This window comes from Dryas octopetala, chromosome 5 (genome assembly GCF_963921425.1).
Source record: "Dryas octopetala chromosome 5, drDryOcto1.1, whole genome shotgun sequence".
Lineage (NCBI taxonomy): Eukaryota > Viridiplantae > Streptophyta > Magnoliopsida > Rosales > Rosaceae > Dryas > Dryas octopetala.
This window is the reverse complement of record NC_141370.1, coordinates 21,424,979-21,442,282: the sequence shown is the minus strand read 5'-3', so window position 1 is coordinate 21,442,282 and position 17,304 is coordinate 21,424,979. Positions and strand designations below refer to the sequence as shown.

General features: G+C 36.0%; 2 protein-coding genes, 1 non-coding gene and 1 pseudogene across 3 annotated transcripts; all 4 read left to right on the top strand.

Moving 5' to 3' along the window:
* The first annotated feature begins 306 nt into the window (after positions 1-306).
* Positions 307-3,933, top strand: LOC147285714 (uncharacterized). The gene is made up of 9 exons (XM_086243246.1): positions 307-793; positions 889-1,088; positions 1,523-1,704; positions 1,914-2,198; positions 2,285-2,343; positions 2,443-2,479; positions 2,623-2,694; positions 2,811-3,135; positions 3,215-3,933. Exons 1-9 carry the CDS (start codon positions 658-660, stop codon positions 3,563-3,565), a joined length of 1,647 nt encoding a protein of 548 aa, XP_086099372.1. The 5' UTR covers positions 307-657; the 3' UTR covers positions 3,566-3,933.
* A 2,144-nt stretch (positions 3,934-6,077) lies between these two features.
* TRNAY-GUA (transfer RNA tyrosine (anticodon GUA)) lies at positions 6,078-6,168 on the top strand. Its single transcript is given in 2 exon segments — positions 6,078-6,114; positions 6,133-6,168. It is a non-coding gene; the product is annotated as a tRNA-Tyr (tRNA).
* A 5,580-nt stretch (positions 6,169-11,748) lies between these two features.
* On the top strand, positions 11,749-12,894 carry LOC147285712 (65-kDa microtubule-associated protein 7 pseudogene; annotated as a pseudogene).
* Positions 12,895-15,758: 2,864 nt separating this feature from the next.
* On the top strand, positions 15,759-16,930 carry LOC147285711 (uncharacterized). The gene has a single exon (XM_086242998.1). It carries the CDS (start codon positions 15,868-15,870, stop codon positions 16,477-16,479), a length of 612 nt encoding a protein of 203 aa, XP_086099124.1. The 5' UTR covers positions 15,759-15,867; the 3' UTR covers positions 16,480-16,930.
* Positions 16,931-17,304: the final 374 nt, after the last annotated feature.

Sequence of the window (17,304 nt, the reverse complement as noted above, 5' to 3'; positions counted from 1 at the left end):
CTGAGCATACAAAGGGTCTTCATCGATCCCATGATGAAGAGATGCATGTGATGCATGTGATAGTATGGATTTGATGCAACATGTCGTGGTCGATGCCTACGTACGAGCTATATCAGATTACAATCTTTTACGATTTTTTTTCAGTTACATATTTGCCAACAAATTAAGTTGCCATTGCTATAAATACACACTTATATTAAATTTAATCTTGAAGGAAATGTCAATTATATGTTTTTTCCTCAAATAGAGACGCACGGATTTAGATCTCTATCCATAATACTAGGTAGTCTAGATTTCCTCTTTAATCTTCTTATTGCCTAGCACTAATATCTGTTTAAATTTCACAAAATAATGATTTTTTTTTACTATCAATAAATGAGATTTTGAATCAAGACCTTCCACAATAAAGGAGAGATTGACATAATCTTATTAAAAGAATTGAAATGAAATAATAGTAAATAAATGACTCTCTCTCTCTCTCTCTATTTATTGTATCCACAAATTTGTAAGAGTTTAGTTTGATGTGTTTATATATAGGACCCCTGTGACAAGATGTAGGCGGGTCATTATCTCTCCCCCGCCCGCGCGCTCCGGCCCTGCCTCAGAAACCAAGAGGTTGATGAGGAGAGCAAGAACCCAGAAACCAAAACCACAACAATGCCATATAATAATTGTTTCAGAATATCAAACACATTAATCATTCTTTTTATTTTGGTTTTCCTCATCTTCATTTCTTTAGTTTCCGGGACATCTTCTGACCTTTCCCACACCACTAATTTACCAATAACATCAGGTTTAAATTTTTTTTTTATATGCTGCATTTCTTTAATAATGTTTGGTTTTGATTTTTATGTTATTAATTTGAACATATATATTGGTGTGGTGTAGGGGTTGCTGGTGAGAGAGAGCAGGGTGGGGTTGTGACATGGGACGTGACAAGGAGGAGGAGGAGTTTTGAAGTTGGAAGAGCCACTGACCCAAACTCAACTTTCATATTGGCTCAGGAGAGGACACACAGGAAGGACCCTCTTAATGGCTTTAAGAGTTACACTGGTGGCTGGAATATCAAAGACAAGCATTACTATGCTGTGAGTTCCATCTCTCACCCTTTATTTCCTTCATTAATTTTCTTAATTGGGTCATTTTCTTTTTTCTTTTTTGGCATTTGGGTCTCTCTGAATTTATGAATCATCATGCCTGTCATGTTATTTGGGTTGTGAAATTCTGCAATTGTTTTGGTTTACTGATTTCCTAATTGTGTCCTAATTGTCAAATTATGTTGGGTTTTGATGCATTTACATAAAGAATGGGGTTTTCCACTTATAAATATAGACCCTGAATCTGTAAGATTTTGATGTAATTGTTGATCATATAGGATGCTCTCTGCCAAGAATGTTGTTAATATTCATGAATAAATTGTTTCTGTTGGGTTTTTATGCATGACACCAAGTGGTTTCTTTGTTTCTCAAATCCTGTTTTTTATGTTTTTGACATTAATTAATTTGTATATATGATGATGCAGTCGGTTGGTTTTACCGCGGCTCCCTTCTTTATCACTGCACTTGTATGGTTCGTGATATGTGGGCTAAGCTTGTTCCTTATCTGTCTCTGTTGCTGCTGTTGTCGAAAGGAACCTTATGGCTATTCTAAAACAGCTTATGCTCTCTCACTCGCATCCCTCATTTTCTTCACCCTCCTCGCCATGTAACTCTCTCTCTCTCTCTCTCTCTCTCTCTCTCTCTCTCTCTCTCAAATTTCTATATAACAGTAACATCACATAGTATGCTGATGTAGTGTACAAATTAATTACCGAAACTACAATATGTATCATGTTGACGTGGTGTTACCATTGGCTGATAACCATGACTTTCTGTAATTGAATTGAATGCTTGCAATTGTGTGTTTGTGTGTAGTGCTGGATGCATTGTGCTTTACACTGGACAGAGACATTTCTACTTCAGTACAACACGAACACTGGAATATGTTGTGATGATGGCGGATACAACTGCCCAAAACCTCAGGAATGTGTCAGATTATCTTGGTGCAGCCAAGCGCATTGGAGTCGACTTCATAGTCCTCCCAGCAGATATTCAGAAGCAAATTGACGATGTTATGGGAACCATACAAAATGCTGCCTCTATTCTTTCTGATAAAACTGAAGAGAATTCTAGGCGCATAATACAAGGCCTCAATATTGTGTAATTCACTTGGAACTTGTGTGCTCAATTTGGATCCTCAACGTCGATTTATTTATCATCTATTGCTTGCTTTATATGTTTTGCAGGAAACTGGCTCTCATTGTTGTCTCTGCTGTTATGCTCTTTTTAGTCTTTCTTGGATTTTGTAAGTCTTTCATTTTCTTTTAAATTTGAAGATTTTACTATCAGATTTATTATGCCAGCTTATTTTATCTTCTTTTTGTTTTTTGACTACTTGCTGCAGTGTGTTCCATTTTTGGGATGGAATGTATTGTATACTGGTAAGTGATTTTATTATTACAACTCTTTCCTGTTCAGTTTTTTAAGACAGATCGATCGATCGATCTTCAAATTTTGGAAGGAAGCAGTAATTGTGTCTTGGTCCTCACATAAAATGATTTGTTTACACATTTGGTTGGTGCAGCTTAGTGATTCTTGGGTGGATTCTTGTTACTGGCACATTCATTTTGTGCGGTGTATTTCTCCTCATCCATAAGTAAGTAGTTTTTAAATAAACCAAAATGTTTACAATGGTCAGTTGTTGCCCAAATTTGTTGTGCTTTGAATTAAGAAAACTTTCTTTTGCTACATATGTGCATATTATGTACATAGTGTGTTTGCAGATGCATGTGTGTCCATGGATGAGTGGGTGCAGAAGAACCCCAAAACCCACACTGCTTTAGATGATATAATCACATGCGTGGATAAAGATCTAGCCCAAGAGGCCTTGTTAAAGACCAAGGATGTTACCTACTATGGTGTTTTTGGGCTTAACCAGGTCGTCAACAGCATGTCCAACGTTGATCCTTCAGCCGCTCCCTTAATAAATTTCAATCAGTCCGGTGCTCCTTTACCTCCTATTTGCAACCCCTTCAATCCCGATCGCACTGATAGAAAGTGTCTCCCTGGTGAAATGGACCTCAAAGACGTCACACGGGTACATACGTGCACACAAAAAATGTTATGAATTCATCACATTTTCGCCTACACACACATTAACACCGGCATTTTTGCAGGTATGGGAGAAGCATGTGTGTCAAGTGAATGGAGCTGGGATGTGCATAACACCAGGGAGGTTGACTCCCACGTACTATGAGCAATTGTCAGCTGCAGTGAATGTGAGCTATGCTCTGTATCTATATGGTCCATTTTTGGTTAATCTTATAGACTGCACGTTTGTGAGGAGTACATTCAGAGACATAAGTAACCTACATTGTCCTGATCTGCGAAAACAAAGTGATCGGATCTACATTGGGTTGTTATTGATATCTGTAGCTGTGATGCTGTCATTGATCTTCTGGGTCATCTATGCTAGGGAACGAAGACATCGTGGCGGTACTAAAAAGATTTTGATGAATTCATTTTAAGGCTATGGCTAGAAAAGCATAAAACCACAGGTGGAGTACTCACTCTGACACTGACTCAGTCCAAGACTTCAGGACAAGCTAGGCTGCAGGCTGCAGCTTAAACATTTCATATGCAAGCAAGCTTTCTTGTTATTGGGGGATTTTTTTTTTTTTTTTAACTTTGTTTTGTATATTTGAGGACTAATGCTAGAAAGATGATATTTGTGGATCACATTGTTTATTATATTTCTATTAGAGATATATCGGTGGGTATCACCCTCTATTAGAGATAGAATATACAATTACAATGTGATCCACACAAAAATGTTACCAATAGTTTTTGTACATTATGCTAATGAGACAAGGTATTCGGAGGCATCATTATTCTAGACTCGAGTATTTTATACTTTTTGTTTTGTTTCTATCAAACGATATGAGAGATGGACTTCGGATATCGGTTTGTAAAAATAAACATTCTTAATTATTAAATTCAAGTATCTTATACTTACAACTCTTAATTGCATCAAGGATGGCATGAGCCCTTGAGGATTAAAGTTCCGCCAATCTCGACCATCCATTCCATCAATCAAATAGTACATATGAAGTATAAATATCATAAGATCATTGACTCAAATACAGAATGAGTCAATCTTAACCCTCCAATCAATAACTTGCACCTTAATTCTTATCCATGGATAAGTGAGGCTTGAATGCGAAAGACTTCTAGTCCAAACGATGAGTATGTTAGAAGGAATAAAGAAATAGAGATAATGTTGCTAGCTTTTAGTGTCAATCAACATCACAAAAGTTGTTTGAGTGAGATAAGAATCATAGGAGCTCAGGATCAAAAGATTCAAAACACATCCATTTCCATAGAGGCTAAGATTTGGTATATATCATGTACTCTGTCGTCTACAAATGAGAAATGCAACTTTGTCCTCTTGCCTATGCCGACTGAATTGCGTGTCAAACTGTTTTTGTGTGCTCTAACAGGTGGATTAATCTAACCTTGATTATTAAACTCTTATCACTTAGAGAAGCCTTATGCCAATTATTTTGTTTGTTTGGCTATTTGGGTTGTATTGTTATGGATTGGCCCTGACTTTTGGGCTTTGTAATAGCACTTTGCAAGAGACATCTCAGAAATCCAAACTTTCTCATAAAAAGGGCCTAAAGAAGAAGACAAAATTTCCAATCAATAAAAGCCACATCAACTTATTCTAGTTTGCAACTTCTAAGGGTCATCTCAATAAGATTAAAAAATTTAAATTCGTTTTTGTTGAAGGGATGAAATATTTGATTGTATTTATTATAAAAAGTTAATTAGGATTAGCATGCACGTTTTGAAAGGAATGGTAATACTAATAGTGTACTATATCCGTTTCAAAAGTAATGGTAATAGTGTGTCAGGATTAAAATTGGTGAGCAAAATGACTCTCTATATTAAACTTTTAATTGACATGCGGTCCTCCATTAACAGATTAGTTCCAACGTCCAAGTAACTTGATGCAATTTATTCCCAATTTGAATGGCAAAAAGCCAAAAACTGATTTTTACATAAAGACTCTTGTGTCCTTACATGTTGACTGGAAGGAGTTGTATCTATCAAGGAAAAGGCTACTAAGGTAAATTGCAAAGCAGGGCAAGCTATATAAAAAGCTCCTAAAACTCCATCACTTTGATTTGAATCACAGAAAACAGAATCATGACCTCCATCCCCAAATCACATAAACATGCCTGTTTATGTTCACCCACCACGCACCCAGGCTCTTTCAGATGCAGTTTGCACAGAAACTGCAATAGGCAGGTCATAAGCAGCCCTGCAATGGTTGTAAAAGCACATTCCATAAAAGCACTTCTCCTCCAAGTTATCAATCCTTCCAGTCATGATCTTCAAAGAAGGAGAGCGTTCCAGCCCAGGCCTAGCAGGTTTTGCTTAATGAAAAACAACAGAAATGGGGTTGCAGTTTCATGATCATCACATTAATTCACAGCTATAGACTATAGTTTTGGATTTTATTTATTTATTTGTTTTAGTTTTCAGTTTTTTTTTTTTTTTGGGCCTTTTATGTATCCAATTGGATTAGAAATATAATTTTCCAGTATTATGTATTTTGGGTTGGGAAGAAATATTGGGATTGTGGTAGAACTGCTGCCATGAAGATTGAAATTGACAGAAGATTATATCTAAATTAGCACATTAGTTGTGGTGGCTTATTCACTTTGCAATAGTAATGAAAAAGAAGATGATGAACAAAAAAAGGGGCAACCTTCAATATTGGACATGCATGTTTATAGGCATCAAAGAATATGGCATTCCTTTAAGGGATATATTTATAAATGGCAAATTTGATTGGTTCTTTAAAAAAATTGGCAAATTTGATCCATTAGGAGTTTTAGGACTATCAAAACGATACCCGCACAAAATCGTCAAAACAAACAGAGAAAATGTCAGTAATTGGGGTTTTATATAAATTTTTATAAGGGTCATTATCACCTAGATTTAAATTAAAGTGTAGGGCATAAGCACAAGCCGACCTTAGCTCAGTTGGTAGAGCGGAGGACTGTAGTTGGTATAACCGTCAGACATCCTTAGGTCGCTGGTTCGAATCCGGCAGGTCGGATATTTTTTAATGTTTTACTTTTTTTATTTGTATTACTATTTACCAAATAAGGAGTCTAAAATATAAAAAAAGTAACCTCACCTGACAACTATTGCCTTTCACTTGTTCCCCTCACTCACATTTAGGGCAGAGACCTTGCCTTGGGGTCCTTGGTTCAAAAAAGGCACCTCTGACCTGTGTGTAACTGTGCATGGCACAAGGAAAGTGGCATAGACTAGTCCTCTACCCCAAGAAACTAGAATTGTTTAAGGTCAAAACTCAGACAATTTCAAATGCAAGTTGCCATAGTCAGTCACAAACCCACAGGCACAAAGTACTGCTTGACTTTTGACCTGGGAAAGAAGAAGCATCCATTTCATTTAATTGCACTTAACATAAAAAGAGTGGGCCATAAAGTTCCCAACTTGTTGTAACCTCCCCCACCATGTGGGAGAACAATTCCATTCTTCCAATCATATTGTTTTTTTTTTTTTTTTGGTCGAACATCCAATCATATTGTTATTGGGTAACATTTTTTTTTTTTATCTCGTAAATGATGGAACCTAAATTTATCATGATTTTAACATATTTGTCTATATTCTTTAACCATTTGAGTTAACTTCAAAAGTATCAAACTTTAAATTTATCATGATTTTATTATATTTTTTTACTTTCTTTCACCACTTTAGTAAACTTCAATATTTAAAATAGAAGTGATATATTTTTGTTATATTAGATTGAGTTGGACCCAAACCCTAAATTTATCACAATTCTAAACTCATTATCTCATCTGCCATCCTCACTTATTTAACTAATTTCAAAAGCTTAAAAAGTCATATTTTCAATAAATGATGGGTTGCTTTTCTAAAGCAATAAGATATTATTATTGTTCCCAGCCAAGGTCCAAGGACCACATCCGAAGTAGAGTGGAGACCCAATCTATTTACTTTATAAATAAAAACAAAAGAGGAGTCATACAAGAGAGAACAAAAAAAGTATCAAGTAAAGATAAATATTTGAAAGCAACAGAATTTTGAAAGCAATAGAATAGAGAGAGGTCATTCTATATGTGGTTCCTAGAGGCCACCTATTATGTGATTGTCTTGCAGTGACTTCCACGAAACTACCACTGATTATAAATTTTCACTTTCTGACTGCTTTCATATCGACTTATAATAGCGTGGCCATCAAGATAGATAAGTATGCTTCTTGATAGTGAATTTAAGCTTCATCAATCCTCCATAGACTTGAAAAAAGAGTTTAAAGGTTTTCTAGAACAATTTTAATTAAAAGGAAATACACAAATTGTTAAATTGAATCATTGATCAAGTGAGTAATTTTGATTATAATTAGCTAAGAAGGCATTATCTTTTAATTAAATTATAATATTTATTCCCGACCCAAAAAAAAAAATCTAATAATATATTAATTAATAGCATGCATGGTTATCTAGCTAGTTTGCCCTTATTTAATAACAGGGTTCAAATTAAAACATTTTATACGCGCTTGGAAGCCGATTCTAGAGTAGAATATTATACATTTATACTTGCCAATTAGATTGACTTAATTAATTGAGAGGAAAGAAATTATATATATATATATATATATTAAAGAAGGGGAATGAGTTGGAGAGCTTGAAATGGTTGACCCAGAACTTGGACTTTTGTTCTGGATGGTCTATTCTGAGCTGAGCTTACATAGGAGAATTGAAACATCAAACATATATAAGAAACTTCGATGTGGGAGGCTAGTGTGGCCTTAATGGCCATGGCTGGCTGACTGGCTCAATTAATAACCCAACATGGCTCGAATCTTCTTCATGGCCATTGTTGTAACATCAAGAGGACCACCTAAAAAATGTTGATTAGTGATTCCATTACTTTCTTAAGAATGTATTTTACTTTACAAAGAGTTTTTTAAGTTGCATGTGAGTGTTTTCAGCTACTGGTTGATGATAATTTGGTGCAAGTAGGTGATCCAGTGCCCACTTTGGCTAACGCTCAACTTATGTCAATTCCATTTTGATTGCAAGCTAGCTAGTAGTCTAACCTAACAAAAATAATAATAATGTACCGAATCTTATATATAGATTGAAGCCTGCTACCAGCAATTTGTGGGTATGATTAGGATCTAGCTGTTTGGTATTCTACTCAATTTTTTTTATTTTTTAATTAAGATCTTTTTTAAATGTATGTTTTCAAAATCAATTTTTAAAAGTTGAAAACTTTTTTGGTATGAATTTGAAAACAATTTTAAACTTTAAAAATGGTGATAGCTAAAGAAGAATGAAGTGTAAAAAACAAAACAAAAAGGAGAAAAAAGATGTTTTATCGTTTTTAAAAATATGCTTGTTTTTGAATTTTTTTTTTTTAAAATTATTTTTAAAAATGGTCTATCAAACATATTTTCTTGACTAAAACATGTTTTTTTTGTTTTAAAAAAACGGTTTTTGAATATAATACCAAACAGGCCTTAAGTTGTTACAATATTTGGGGCAGAAGCAAAATCATGACAAATTGGGTTACTGCAAGTAAATCAATTAATAATAATAATACATTGGTGAGAGGAACTTACATGACATGGGGATACCAACAGGTGGTATCCCCATCCTCCCCTCTCTCTTTCCTCTCCTTTTTTTTTTTTTCTTTGTGACACCAGGCTGTCTCTATCACAAGCTAGGACATGCAAATTATTCTCTATATTGGTTGATGACTATTAGTATTAGTACTAGTACTACTGCAGCTAGCATAAACAGAACGTAGGATCAACGAGTGACTCACAACCAACCCAACATGATGCAAAAGCTTAATTTGACACAAGTTGCCTCTCTCCATCAATTTCTAGCTTTTTGGTGTTCGTCCACAATAACTTCATTTTTTAACTAAAAAGAAAACTACTACAAGCATCATTGCATGCACTGTAAACAATTTCTAGAGAGATTCGACGAGTTTGACTTGCCACCTAACTAATTCAATCCTCTATAATTAGGAAACTATATATTATGTGTGGCCGTTAAGGTGTTGAAGAGGCATGTAAAAGTTTCTAACCTAAATCCTCACGAAAACTCAACAAATCAAAGATATGCATTGCAATTTTAATTTGTGTGAACATCTGGGGTTACCTAAGTAATTGAATGGCCTCATTCTTTGGTTGCTTCTTAATGTAAGTGATGATCATATTGTTTAAATTTTGGTACAAATGAGGTTAACCCTTAAAGAGATATGAATATTAGGGTCTCTCTTTGAGTGAAGTTAAAATTCAATACGACTAGATATCAATCTCAAATCAATTAAGATGAGATGATAATTCCAATATTGAATGCGTGGTAAATATTCTTTATCACTAAAACTATAAGTCTTCACAATATATACAACTATATTATTAAGAAGACCAGACATATGATCGAGGTAAATCCGGTAGAAATATTCTCAGCCTAGGCCAAAGTCTGAAATTACCAACTTACCATCTCCTTTCATCTTTGTTTTTTGTTTTTGTTTTTTTTTTTTTATTTGTCACATTTGGAAGAACATGACAAAGAGGATATATGTAGTTGCAATATTAAAGAGATGTGCAACAACTTCAACTACCCAATATCGCTTGGCACGGGCTTTGGAGTCTCCTTAATTTGGATGTACATGTTATATTGTACGTATACCTGCTGTCATATTTTGTTCTTACATGCAAATACAATCCACACAGCACATCACATTCCTAAATATGTATCTTTAATTGATGGATATCCATCAGGGGACCAACCAAAATCTCAAAATCAAATTATATGCATATTTATATAGGAATATATAGATGTAACATCCTTAATTATGTGTGGAAAGGTAGGTTGTGTCATGTGTGAGTTGCATTAATTTAAGGCAACTTATAAGTCGTGAAACTATTAGGAGCATAATTTGTGCCGATTGTGGTAACAATGCATTGTGCATATATAATCCTATAATTCTACAAAACGCGGATCCATATGCTGCCTTAATTCTTGATGTCATTCAAAAGGGATTGACATATATATCCATGCAAATGTTGTACGTGCAATGTTGTTTTAGTGATTAGGGTTTTTTTTTGGGTCAATAGTGATTAGGGTTTCCTCTTTAGAATTTGTGAATATAGGATTTAAAGTTTACTTTAAGAATTAAAAAGGGGTTTAAAGTGATCTTGTTTTGATCTCATTAACACAATATTAGTAAAAAAATAAATAAAAAAATATGAATAATAATAAGGTTGTCCATCTTTTGACCTTTTTGCTCCCATATATTCTCAAGAATCCATATATAATTATGAGAAGATAAGATATAATAAATAATTAATAAAGAAAAAAGAAGAAAAGTGAAAAGTAGGAAATGAAATGAAATGAACCAATTAATAGTGCTTTTGGTTGGTCTTTCACCTTTGCGACTATGAGAAAGTAAATTAATTATGTGAGTACATGAACTAATTAATAGTGTTTTTAGGCAGTACTATATATTCTGTGATGTCGAGTTGTCGACAAGCAAATTAAACAAATTAAAGAAAGAAAAAGGGGAAAAAAAGAAAAAGACATAAAGCTTGCATGCAGATGCAATGGGTGGTATAGATGTTCCAGAAGTGATAGACTGATAGCGTGCCTAAAACGTTTTGTGTCTCCTAATTAATTTCCATCATTTGATTTCATTTTTGTCACATATGTGTTGTGAGTGGCGAGGACGGTTCCGTTTTGTTGACATGTCGACACGGCTTTGTCAAACAACCCATTTCGCATTTGGCATTTCACATTTGGGCGGTCACACGTACACAACGTTAGGGGCTACGTGTATAAATTGGGGTTTAGAATAACAAAGATTGAGAATCTTCCAAAATTAATTTAATTAAAAAGTATTTTACACCTATGTTGTTGAAACTTTGAAGGTTATCTCATCTCACCTTATCAGTTATAAATAAATGGACTATATATATTGTCACTTGAATTTATCTTTTTCATCGATTTTTTTCTTTATTATTCTTATTCTGCCATGCAAATTCATAATCAGAATTATTTATTTCCTAGATCATTCTATAAAGATCAATTCTACAAAAAATAAATCAAATCGAAAATTACTTGGTCATATAAATGTGATTAAATGAACATATAATTTTGGTAACAGTTGATTCACCGTTTATTTATTTGATAACGATTACATGACAAAACGATTTCTGATTTAATTAATTTTTTGTATATATGGTGTTAAAAAAATATGTTAATAATTATAAACCCCCTAGTTAGAGATAAAATCTTTCATAACCTCCACCCAAAATCTATCTCTCCTATAACCCCCAATCTTACACTTAATATTTTCCTAAACCCCCTAGTCAACTAATACTCAGTCAAGTTTGACTCCCCATCTTTTAATTTTCCAGTTTTACCCTTTTTTTTCCAATTATAACCCTTGAAAAAAATATCAAGCCCACATTTCTGAAATTTCTCTCTCTGTGCGTGCTCTCTCTCTCTCTCTCTCTCTCTCTCTCCCCCGCGGTTGTCGTCGGCGCGTGCGCCGCCGTCCGGCGACGGTTGCCGGCGATACCAGTCCCATCACGCTCACCTCTCCCCCCTCATCCTCTCCCTGCCCTCCACTCTCCGCGAAACTGAACGTCGACACCGGATCGGGTCTAGGCAGACCCGAGCTCCCCGCCGGAGATCTGCCAGTTCCGGCGACGATGAGGTGCCGGACCGCCATGGATGGCTTCCTCTCGTCGTCCCGAGTCCACTGGTGCCATCAGAAGATTTGGACGACCCCTAGGCCCGCCGTTTCGAAGGAGAGAAGCCGGCGACATCATTGTCGGCGATCTCTATGTTCCGGCGACCATTTCCGTCGAGTCAGGTAGCCATGTCATAGATAGGAAATTGTTTGCGTTTTGGATGCTCTGGACTGATGCAGATCCATTTAGTGTATTTTTTCTATATTGTGATAAGTTGAGTGTACTTTCTGTTTTGCAGTCTGACCGCCTTCACAAGGTTTTGGAACATGTGAACGAGGTTCATTCTCTTTGTGGTGTGCTTGGCTTGGATTTTGGCCAGATTGTTAGTGAAGTGGATCCTAGCTTGCACAAGACAAGCATAGAACAGTCCACAAACATCAGCAATAGCACATTGGAAGGTCTAGAACAGACCATTGTCAAGTTGAAATCCGAAAGGAAAGCTCGAATGCAGAAGGTAAATGCTGATCCTACTGTAAATGTCGAGTCAGGTCGACATCATTGTGAAATTTATGTCTTTTATCATGTAGATTCTTTTGGTCTTTAGAGCTAGGTGTGAAAGTTTGTTGGTCTTTAGAGCTGGGTGTGAAAGTTTGTTGGTATGGTAATTGTTGCAGGTTGGTTGATTGTGGTGGTGGTGGTGCAGTAAATGTCATGCTTATTTAATTAAAGATTAAAATGTTATTTAAATGCTCCTTAGCCATCTTTTTATTGATGGCTAAGGAGCATTTAAACATTTATTGATGAAACAGTTTCAGTTCGTGAAACAGTTTCAGTTCGTGAAACATGAGTTTTAAATGAATTTTGAATGAAATTATGGTTCTGAAATATGATGAATCAAATTTGCAGGTTGAAACAGATCGAGGCAGTGGCGACTGTCGTGTACTCGTCGCGCGTGAGGTGATCGGACGACGTTGTATTGTTGGCTACTCCTCTCATCTCAATGCTTGTTGTATTGTTGTTTTTTTTTTTTTTTTTGATAAGGTTGCTGTGTTCTTTTTAGTGAAACGGAATTCAGTAAAGGTGTAACTGTTTTAGTGAATTGCAATTTGTTTTAGTAAAGGTGTAATTGTTTTTTAATTAAGGTGTAATTGCATTTCAAAAATTCAGTTACACTAAAACTGAATTTCAAAAATTCAGTTACACTGAAACTGAATTTCAAGAATTCAATTACACTGAAACTGAATTTCAAGAATTCAATTACACTGAAACTGAATTTCAAAAATTCAGTTACACTGAAACTGAATTTCAAGAATTCAATTACACTGAAACTGAATTTCAAGAATTCAATTACACTAAAACTGAATTTCAGAAATCGAGGTGTAATTGTTTCATCACTTAATTCAGTTTCAGTAAGTGAATTCATAACTGAATTCTTCAATTTAGTGTAACTGAATTTCTGAAATTCAGTTTCAGTGTAATTGAATTCTTGAAATTCAGTTTCAGTGTAATTGAATTCTTGAAATTCAGTTTCAGTGTAACTGAATTTTTGAAATTCAGTTTTAGTGTAACTGAATTTTTGGTTTTAGTGTAATGAAATTCAATTTCAGTGTTTGATTTTAGTTTTAGTGAAATATTGAGTTTTAGCAAAAACTTCAATTCCAAAAAAAAAAAAAAAAAAAAAAAAACAGTTTCACCAAAATACAGTTACAGTGACGTCAGCATGCGTCAGCGCGCGTCAGCATGCGTCAGAAGGGTAATTTAGGATTATAAATTTTAGGGGGTTTTGAAAGAGTTTCTAGATGGGTGGGGGTTTAGAGAAATTTTTTTGGTGAATAGGGTGTTTAAAATTAGGCACTATAAAAAAATTATCTAAAAAATGAATAGTTCAGATCATAAAAATATACTATGAGATAAAAATAATAAACGAGAAGGTGGATAACATTTCTCATATGTGTGGTATTTATGCTCAACTTTGTTAAAATTCTCATGTAAAATATAATCTGTGTTTCGTATGTGATCCATTTTTAAAGGATGTTTTCATCTTCTTAAACGAATTTTGCGTTTTTTTACTTATTTGAGCCTCATCTTACTATATTTTTTAAAAAATGGTATTATTTTATTTTTCAATGGTAAAACTGTAAAAGAAAATCGTAAGACGTACCAAAATTTGAGTGGTATAAGTGTAAGAACCCATAATTAAATTAATTTTGAACTGGTTGAGTGGTTTGGTGTGTAAGCACCCATTTTGAACACTTGTGAAGACGAGTTTTATATGGGAATTCAACAATTTTGAGAGCACCATGTGTCCCCTCCCCCACCTCCACCTCCACCTCCACCTCCACCTCCACCTCAATGGAATTATGGGAGTGAGAGCCTTGCAGGGTCCCCAAATTGATTCCAAATCTGGGAATAATCAAAGACATCACATGATCTACAAAGACTGGTAGATCTGAAGAATAAAACTATTTTCTTTTTTGGAATTTTTGAAAAAGGGCCTTATAAAGTTATAATTTAGGGAACAATTAATATTAAATGAATGTTGATGCTTGATGCTTCCATGTATTTGATATATTATGTGTATAATTTTTCCATAATTGTGGGATACATGCATTTTACGATCCAATCTTTTTTGTGTGTGTCAAATTCAATCATTTTCATTGGAAAAAAGAATTATAAATCATACATTCCATTGATTTGTTTGGGAAAATGATACTACATGTTCTGTGTTTTCAATGGTCACACTAGTAAATAAATTTCGTCACACAATAAAATAGACTCGACTTACCGTGTCCAATTTGTGTTGTAATTTTCCAAATCTATGGAACAATCGATCTTTCCAGTGTACACGTGAAAACAGCTATCAATAGAAAATAAAATTTTGAATTAATAAATTGCTATAACTCAATTTTTACTAGATAGGGAAACATATAATTATTAGAGAAAATTTGTACGGCACGTTTTTAATTATAATTACAAATAAAAACTAATTTAACAGAAACAGGGGGCTGAGAACAAATTGGCCCAAAAAAAACAGGGGGCTGAGAGTAAATTGGTAGTGAATTACAGTGTGGACGTGGAATTTAAGAGGCGAGTGCGTGTGTGACTGTGAGCGCGTGCCATAACGGAAGACCCCTTGAGTACTCCAAAGCTGTCAGATAAAACGGTCCAATTTTTGTCGTTTTATATGTTGACTGCTTCTTCACTGCGCTGCAGCCCATAGCTTGGCGTCGAAACCGTTGGTACTCAAACCGAAAAATCTTAACCCGCGCCCCCAGTTTACTCTAACCAACCACCCAACTGTGAACATTTTGCTCTGGTTAGGTCCCAAAACTTTCCGATATTTTCTTTCAAATTGCAAGTTTGCAATTGTGCCCTTATTCTTTACAGAAGAATATTTCGGACTTTGAAATAGCTTGTGTTGTCTTGGGTCCTACTAATTAGGCAACGTTTTCGTTTTAATAATTGATTTAAAATTGAATGAGGTACTTTGTATTTGAGCAGAAGCTTTTAAGGTACAAATATAATCAATTCAATTAATCGAATCCAGTGGCCAAACAAAAAATTCGTCGAATCCAAATTCATTGTTCCACATTCATTCTGGTGATCAAGCACTCACATGCATGATGCATTGTTTTAATTTCTTTTGCTTGAGCTACATGTAACCACCATTTCATATGCACCAATTCATTTAATCTTCTCCCAATTAACAAATAATTAAGAAAGGTAATGAAATAAAAATCTCAAGCATTTATGGGTACAACTTTAATTTAAATATCAACAGGCGCCAGGTGGAGTACCCACAACAGAAATAAGGAGAAATGTAAGGGTACCAAATGAAAACCCAATAAACAAATACCGTAATTGTAACGAAAATATCGCGAGAAATGAACCATCATCTCGCTGCTCATCCACTATAAATGCATAGCTCGAGTGAAGCTAAGTTTGCCGAATTGGGCAGCGAAACGCAGCTTAAGAAAAAAAAAAATACTTCTCTCTCTCTCTCTGTCGTCTTTTTCACTCTCTCGTCTTTCTTTGAATTCTCAAATACCTAAACAAAAAATGGCAGCTACTTCTAGAAGATCAACAAGCGGATGCGGACCGGTGCTCCGGTCCGGTTCACCCGGCGGAAGGTTCTACGGCTCTCAGTCGTCATCCTCAGCCTTCGCTTCCTCCACTTCCAGCTTCTCTTCCCGATCCACCGGTTTCTTTCACCACGCCGACTCTCCCACCCGTCTGAACCTCGCCACCTCATCACCGCCGTCCGCCCAGTCCGTACGCTTCTCTCTGGACCAGCGTCCCACCTCCCCGAGCCGATCCATCTCCGTCTCGCCACGTGGCAACGGCAACGGAGCCGTGAAGAGGCAGCAGCTCAGTAACCAGAAGCGGACGTGTATGTGTTCCCCTACGAACCACCCCGGCTCGTTCAGGTGCAGCCTCCACAAGGGATTTGGCAGCCACGCGCCGGCCTCTGCGGCGCCGCAGAACCGCCTCAACGCGCGGAGATCGGCGATGACGAACTCGCTCGTGAGGATCGGCGGCGTCGAAGGCGATCTGGTGAGGCGCGCCTTGGCCGCTCTGATTCGTCCCTCCTCCCACAGCCAGAGGCGCCGAGCCGATTTCCGACCGAGGCCGAGCCGGCTCTCCACCATGTCCAAGTCCGACGAGTCGTAATTGGAGAACAAATGAATTTTGGAAAACAAAAAAAATTGAGTTGGATTTGTTGTTTTGAGTTTTCTGGCGAGTTTAGGCTGCCGCGCTCGGCGGCGATGACGTCAGAATCCGGCGAAAGTGTTGGTGATCTGACGGATTTGTGCGATTCGGAACGGACTTGTTTTTTGGTGTCCTCCGGTGACCGAAGTGCTACACAGAGGACTATATGATATGATTTCTCTACCACTATTCTGTATATATAAAATACACGTATATGAATCAGTACTGGCGCGCCATTTTTGGCGACTCCAAGCTTTGCTTTCTGGGACCTTAACTCCTTATAAGCATCAATTTAGCCCCAAATTAAATTCAAAGCCACCGAACAGATTCAATTCATTCACTCAAATTTGGTTTAACATAATCAAATGGTTGATTTGGTTTTGGCTCTGGCATTCGAGTTTCAGTTCATTTCTCCACCATCTCCGACTGTGAAGTCCGTTAATTTTGACGTCTGTGTCCCATTTTCCGTTATGTTAAGTGGTTCAAGGGGTATTTATGTCGTCTGCCACGCCGTCAGCTTCACCGTACGTTTCTCCCGTTTACCTCGTATCCGTTCGTATACCATGCTCTGGATTCATAGTCCATAGAGGTGAATTATTATTATTATTATTATTATTATTTTTTGGTGGATTAATTATTTATTTTGGATATTATCTTATATAGTCTATAGATGATGGTATTTCTTGTTTTTCACTTTGCAGGTATATATGTTTCGATCTCCATTGAAGTTGCACCAAACTGGAGTGCAATTTGTTGAGAAATTGAAGGGGCATGGAAATGACGCTA